The sequence below is a fragment of the Procambarus clarkii genome, chromosome 8 (genome assembly GCF_040958095.1).
Source record: "Procambarus clarkii isolate CNS0578487 chromosome 8, FALCON_Pclarkii_2.0, whole genome shotgun sequence".
NCBI classification, from domain to species: domain Eukaryota; kingdom Metazoa; phylum Arthropoda; class Malacostraca; order Decapoda; family Cambaridae; genus Procambarus; species Procambarus clarkii.
The window spans coordinates 4,228,069-4,235,595 of record NC_091157.1 but is presented as its reverse complement, the minus strand read 5'-3'; the positions used below and the strand labels follow the sequence as shown (position 1 = coordinate 4,235,595).

General features: G+C 43.0%; 1 protein-coding gene across 1 annotated transcript; it reads right to left on the bottom strand.

Annotated features, from left to right (window-relative positions):
* Nucleotides 1-3,732: 3,732 nt before the first annotated feature.
* On the bottom strand, nt 3,733-4,566 carry LOC138359464 (nestin-like). The gene has a single exon (XM_069318674.1). The coding sequence runs from the start codon at nt 4,564-4,566 to the stop codon at nt 3,733-3,735; it is 834 nt and encodes a 277-aa protein (XP_069174775.1).
* Nucleotides 4,567-7,527: the final 2,961 nt, after the last annotated feature.

Here is a 7,527-nt window from a genome sequence, read left to right as displayed (position 1 = left end):
GAGAGAGAGAGAGAGAGAGAGAGAGAGAGAGAGGGAGAGAGAGAGAGAGAGAGAGAGAGAGAGAGAGAGAGAGAGAGAGAGAGAGAGAGAGAGAGAGAGAGAGAGAGAGAGAGAGAGAGAGAGAGAGAGAGAGAGAGAGAGAGAGAGAGAGAGAGGGAGAGAGAGAGAGAGAGAGAGAGAGAGAGAGAGAGAGAGAGAGAGAGAGAGAGAGAGAGAGAGAGAGAGAGAGAGAGAGAGAGAGAGAGAGAGAGAGAGAGAGAGAGAGCACTCACCTAGTTGTGCTTGCGGGGGTTGAGCTCTGGCTCTTTGGTCCCGCCTCTCAACCGTCAATCAACAGGTGTACAGATTCCTGAGCCTATTGGGTTCTATCATATCTACACTTGAAACTGTGTATGGAGTCAGCCTCCACCACCTCACTTCCTAATGCTTTCCATTTGTCAACCACTCTGACACTAAAAAAATTCTTTCTAATATCTCTGTGGCTCATTTAGGCGCTCAGTTTCCACCTGTGTCCCCTTGTGCGTGTGCCCCTTGTGTTAAATAGCCTGTCTTTATCTACCCTATCAATTCCCTTGAGAATCTTGAATGTGGTGATCATGTCCCCCCTAACTCTTCTGTCTTCCAGCGAAGTGAGGTTTAATTCCCGTAGTCTCTCCTCGTAGCTCATACCTCTCAGCTCGGGTACTAGTCTGGTGGCAAATCTTTGAACCTTTTCCAGTTTAGTCTTATCCTTGACTAGATATGGACTCCATGCTGGGGCTGCATACTCCAGGATTGGCCTGACATATGTGGTATACAAAGTTCTGAATGATTCTTTACACAAATTTCTGAATGCCGTTCGTATGTTGGCCAGCCTGGCATATGCCGCTGATGTTATCCTCTTGATATGTGCTGCAGGAGACAGGTCTGGCGTGATATCAACTCCCAAGTCTTTTTCTTTCTCTGACTCCTGAAGAATTCCCTCTCCCTGATAATACCTTGTATTTGGCCTCCTGCTCCCTGCACCTATCTTCATTATATTACATTTGGTTGGGTTAAATTCTAACAACCACTTGTTCGACCATTCCTGCAGTTTGTCTAGGTCTTCTTGAAGCCTCAAACAGTCCTCTTCTGTCTTAATCCTTCTCATAATTTTAGCATCGACCGCAAACATTTAGAGAAATGAATCTATACCCTCCGGGAGATCATTTACATATATCAGAAACAAGATAGGACCGAGTACAGAGCCCTGTGGGACTCCACTGGTGACTTCACGCCAATCGGAGGTCTCACCCCTCACCGTAACTCTCTGCTTACTATTGCTTAGGTACTCCCTTATCCACTGGAGCACCTTACCAGCTACACCTGCCTGTCTCTCCAGCTTATGTACCAGCCTCTTATGCGGTACTGTGTCAAAGGCTTTCCGACAATCCAAGAAAATGCAGTCCGCCCAGCCCTCTCTTTCTTGCTTAATCTGTGTTACCTGGTCATAGAATTCTATTAAGCCTGTCAGGCAAGATTTACCCTCCCTGAACCCATGTTGTCGATTTGTCACGAAGTCCCTTCTCTCCAGAGGTGCTACCAAGTTTTTTCTCACGATCTTCTCCATCACCTTGCATGGAATACAAGTTAAGGACACTGGCCTGTAGTTCAGTGCCTCTTGCCGGTTTCAAGTTCAACCGTGTAAAAATGTCGTCAACATACTTGCAGTATATGGCCGGTTTCAAGTTGAACTTGAAACCGGCCATATACTGCAAGTATGTTGACGACATTTTTACACAGGTACCTGATGTCAGACAGCTGTTTTTGATAAGGAGTTCGGAAGTCTTCTTGGTTTTGTAGAATATTATCAGGTTTATGTTTTGATTAATAGTAGTGCTTTTTACTCCTTTACGGATTATATCTTTCAAAAAATAATCCTTAAAGGAGTAAAAAGCACTACTCCTAATCAAAACATAAACCTGATAATATTCTACAAAACCAAGAAGACTTCCGAACTCCTTATCAAAAACAGCCCGAAGCCGACGGAGAACCCTCTACAGCAGTCAAGCGTTGTATACATGTACACTTGTCCCCACGAAGGATGTAACCTTCAATGTAAGTACATAGGTATGACGTCGACCAAGCTGACGAGGCGTTTTACATGCCATCTTCAATCAAGCCCATGACCTATATATATATATATATATATATATATATATATATATATATATATATATATATATATATATATATATATATATATATATATATATATATATATAAATATATATATATATATATATATATATATATATATATATATATATATATATATATATATATATATATATGTGTGTGTGTGTATATCACGAAAATAAACACGTGATTAAGAATGTGACACTGTCAGACCACGGAGGAAAAATGAAACAGGAAATTTCCTTAAGTACTTTCGTATATTAAATACATCTTCAGAAGGTCCAAATTTCCTGGTCTTAAGGAAATTTCCTGTTTCATTTTTCCTCCGTGGTCTGACAGTGTCATATATATATATATATATATATATATATATATATATATATATATATATATATATATATATATATATATATAAAAATTCGGAACTAGTCGAGGTTTTTCTGTATTCTTTCATCTGAGTTCAATGTTGGTTAGTCAGGAAACTGTACATGTTGTTGTAAAATATACGTTATACTTCTTTACAAGTTAATGATAACTTATGTTGCACAACCTCCATATTCTTCTTCCAGTCCACTTCCTCCGTCATAAATTCAAAATTATTTACCCGTGACACTCAGAAAAAAATGTTATTATTGTAAAACAAAATAAAAATAAAATAAAGCTATAAACCACCATCTTTAACCTAGGAAAATTCTCCCCAGGCCTTCTAAGACAACTATATTTGTGGAGCAAGCAGGCTGTGTCGGCTCCACGTCCTGGGTCGTCCAAGACACAACCTACCAGCAGGCTAGTGGTGTCGGCTCCACGTCCTGGGTCGTCCAAGACACACCCTATCAGCAGGCTAGTGGTGTCGGCTCCACGTCCTGGGTCGTCCAAGCGTCTGGTTGACCCAAGAGGCTGGTTCTATATTCCCGTCGGCTTCAATGATTATCTCATGGACACATCACACCTTTGTGATTTCATTACGTATTCTCTTGTAAACATTTAGTTTTTTACTGTCGCAGACAACATACTCTCATCGACAACACACACTATTAAGCCGTCTCACAACTCTGGCCAACACTTAATGATAAGCAAACAACGGCTCACAAGGCAAGAGTAATCTTGGGAGGACATGTCTAGTGCCTCGAGGACCATATTAGTCCCTTAACTGCCAGATTCCTGAGGTAAATGGCACATTATTTTCTGGGCGTCACCTCATCACAACTCAAATTGTTCTGTGGTCACTTTCCACTCCCGTGCTGCTACAGGGGCGGCACTGGACACGGGGCAGCGTGGTAGTGATCCTGGTACTCGCTTGATACCTGCGTGATGGGGTTCTGGGAGTTCTTCTACTCCCCCCAGCCCTGCCCGAGGCCTAGCTTGACTTGTGAAAGCTTGGTCCACTAGACTGTTGCTTGGAGCGGCTCGCAGGCTCACATATCCACCACAGCCCGGTTGGTTTGGTATTTCTTGAAGAAAACTATCTGGTTTTCTCTTGAAGATGTAAAGTATATTATTAGTATAATATGACTAACGACGACCATAGGATTCCTAGGGCCTTCGTTAGGTTCTCTAGGGCCTTCATTGGGTTCTCTAGGGGTCATCATTGGGTTTTCCAGGATCTTCATTGGGTTCTCTAGGGTCTTCATTCTGTTCTCTGGGGTCTTCATTGGATTTTCCAGGGGTCTTCATTGGGTTCTCTAGGGTCTTCATTGGGTTCTCTAGGGTCTTCATTGGGTTCTCTAGGGTCTTCATTGGGTTCTCAAGGGTCTTCATTGTGCTCTCTAGGGTCTTCATTGGGTTTTCTAGGGTCTTCATTGGGTTCTCAAGGGTCTTCATTGGGCTCTCTAGGGTCTTCATTGGGTTTTCTAGGGTCTTCATTGGGTTCTCTAGGGTCTTCATTAGGTTCTCTAGGGTCTTCATTGGGCTCTCTAGGGTCTTCATTGGGTTCTTTAGGGCCTTCATTAGGTTCTTTAGGGTCTTTGTTAGGTTCTCAGGGGTCTTCATTGGGTTCTCAAGGGTCTTCATTGTGCTCTCTAGGGTCTTCATTGGGTTTTCTAGGGTCTTCATTGGGTTCTCAAGGGTCTTCATTGGGCTCTCTAGGGTCTTCATTGGGCTCTCTAGGGTCTTCATTAGGTTCTCTAGAGTCTTCATTAGGTTCTCCAGGATCTTCATTAGGTTCTCTAGGGTCTTCATTAGGTTCTCTAGAGTCTTCATTAGGTTCTCCAGGATCTTCATTAGGTTCTCTAGGGTCTTCATTGGGTTCTCAAGATTCTTCATTGTGCTCTCTAGGGTCTTCATTGGGTTTTCTAGGGTCTTCATTGGGTTCTCAAGGGTCTTCATTGGGCTCTCTAGGGTCTTCATTAGGTTCTCTAGGGTCTTCATTAGGTTCTCTAGAGTCTTCATTAGGTTTTCCAGGATCTTCATCAGGTTCCCTTTGTTAACCGCATGCTTTTCACATGGACCCCTTTGCAAATCACCAGGAGCACATCACTGCCATCATGTGACCATTGCAGGTGTGTGGTTTCTCCAGGTGTGTGGTTACTCCAGGTGTGTGGTTACTCCAGGTGTGTGGTTACTCCAGGTGTGTGGTTACTCCAGGTGTGTGGTTACTCCAGGTGTGTGGTTTCTCCAGGTGTGTGGTTACTCCAGGTGTGTGGTTACTCCAGGTGAGTTTGGTTACTCCCAAGTGACTCTCATTACTGTATCTTCCATCTGTATATGATATGTATATAAAATAGGATGTTTATCAAAGAATTCAGAGCAAAAACTTGGAGATAGCCTCACTAAAATATGCAGGGTGACTGGTGTGGGTGCGGGGGTTGTCAATGGAGAGTCAGGAACTGGCTCAATGGCTTCCGTTTAAGGAGAGGTAAACATCATTGTACCGTTCTCGAAGTTGACAGAGCTAAATCATTTATATATTTCAAAGTTCAGATACTGAAGCGAAAAAGGCATGTTCAGGTTTGCAGGTTTTTTATTCCGGGGGTTTCGAACCCTTGAATAACTCCAGGTTTTGGGGTCGACCTGGACTCCGCTGGTTACCTATCTAATGTGTTGTATATACTAGAATATAGTGAAAAAGCGTATTAATCCATGGAATAATAACAATCTGTTTTTAATTAAATAATAATAATCTTTTTTAATTAAATAATAATAATTTAATTTTAATTAAATAAGAATAATCTGTTTTTGAAAACAGATGATTCGAATCTGAATAGTTCGCTCCGGACCCTCTTCAGTGAAAAGGATCACTAAAATGATATCGAAATATTCAGTTTACGTTTTTTGTGTTTTCCAAAGAATGGGTGACTTTCATGTTCGAAAGTCATATATATGACCATCGAACATGCAGTCGATGAGACACAATATCATTTTCTAGTGTGTGGATTGGTCAACTTTCGAACATGTTATATTTATATAGTGGCATGTTCGAAAGTGAGCCTCGCGTCCCAGTAACACTTCCGAGAGCACTGAAAGAGTTGGTGCTGAGGAATACTCAACTTCACGTGACATCACTGACTATAGCCTCCACGTGCGCCCTGAAGTAAGCACGTGGTCCTCACTCGTCAGTCACGTTGTCCTGACCCACCCAGGAGACACCGTATTAGGAGGGCAACTTGTCCTCCTAATAGAGCGTCGCATTTTGACGTTGTTCTTGTTGTTTTAGATTTATATACTCAGAACGACAGGACCATGCAGCACGGGCTATGGTGAGCCCGTAAAGCATTTTGACGTATACTCTCCCTAAGGCCCAAAAATCGTCGTAATAGAAAATGGTCGCAGCTCGCGAAATTGACATACTATCCCGTTTTCTGTTTTGGGTCCTCTGATAGGTCAGAATATTTTAGTACGACAGTTTTTTGACGTTGGGGAACCTTCCTCTTATCTTGAGATGATTTCGGGGGTTAGCGTCCCCGCGGCCCGGTCCTCGACCAGGCCTCCTTTTTGTTACAACCCCCCCCCCCCAGGAAGCAGCCCGTAGCAGCTGTCTAACTCCCAGGTACCTATTTACTACTAGGTAACAGGAGCATCAGGGTGAAAGAAACATTTTGGTCAATTTTCTCCGCCTCCACCCGGGATCGAACCTGGAACCTCAAGACTACGAATGCGAAGCGTTGTCCACTCAGCTCTCAAGCGCCCTTAGGAGGACGGGCTGCACAGTGACGGGTCCTCTACAGGTCTTGCCCCTAAATAACAAATAAATTTATGTCCATATTTTCAGTATCATATTATCTGTCTAAACCATTTAATTATTTTACAACCTGTGTACTAAAGAGGTTAGTTATATTAAAAAGCTCAGTTCAGTTATTATATTTCCACCGTCCTCCCCCCCCCTAGAGAAACCACGCTCCTCTGAAGACGATACAGCATCAGCCAATATATATTCATGAGGTTCTAATGTGACTCAGATTTTGCAAATAAGTCAGGAACCTTATATTGCAAGGAGCGAGCTGAATCCCAATATGGCGACCCCTGAAGTTATAATGTTGCTTCTGTAATATCTTCATGACCTCGGAAAGCGACGGGCTAACAGATAAGCCGTTTAGATTTCCTTATTAGCTGCGAGCTTCCCCGAAACACGAGTAGCAGCAGGAGATGAAGCAGGAGATGATGGGAGGGAGATGTAAGGGAAGCAGGAGATGCTGCGGAGGAGATGTAAGGGAAGCAGATGCTGGGAGGGAGATGTAAGGGAAGCAGGAGATGCTGCGGAGGAGATGTAAGGGAAGCAGATGCTGGGAGGGAGATGTAAGGGAAGCAGGAGATGCTGCGGAGGAGATGTAAGGGAAGCAGATGCTGGGAGGGAGATGAAAGGGAAGCAGGAGATGCTGCGGAGGAGATGTAAGGGAAGCAGATGCTGGGAAGGAGATGTATGGGAAGCAGAAGTGATGCTTAAGAGGTAGCAGATTGAAGCATGGACTGGAAGTAGTAGATGCTTTGGAAGGAAGATAAGCAGTGGAGAGAAGATAGGAGATGGAGGATAATCAGTAAAGCATAATAATCAACGAAAGATAAACAAGATATATAGAAAGAACCAGCAGAGTAAATCTGAGAAGCAGGAGAAAATTGATGAGTTGGAAAAGAACGAAAAAGCAGAAGAGAGAGAAGAATCAGAACACCCATAAGGTGAAGGATCATCTAGAAGAGAAAGTATGAGACAAAAATTAAGAAAAATATCTTGAAACAAAGGAAAAAAATTATAATAGAAAAAATCCAGCGGTAAGTAAGTAATTATGCCAAGAAGGCACCGCGCCGGGAAGGTCTGATGCCTTCTTTATTTGTGAACCCTCACAACGTCTTCACGTGAACCCTCACAACGTCTTCACGTGAACCCTCACAACGTCTTCACGTGAACCCTCACAACGTCTTCACGTGAACCCTCACAAC

Excerpts from the sequence above, each read along its gene's own strand:
- LOC138359464 (XM_069318674.1), bottom strand. The coding sequence starts at position 4,566 with ATGAAGATCCTGGAAAACCTAATGAAGACTCTAGAGAACCTAATGAAG.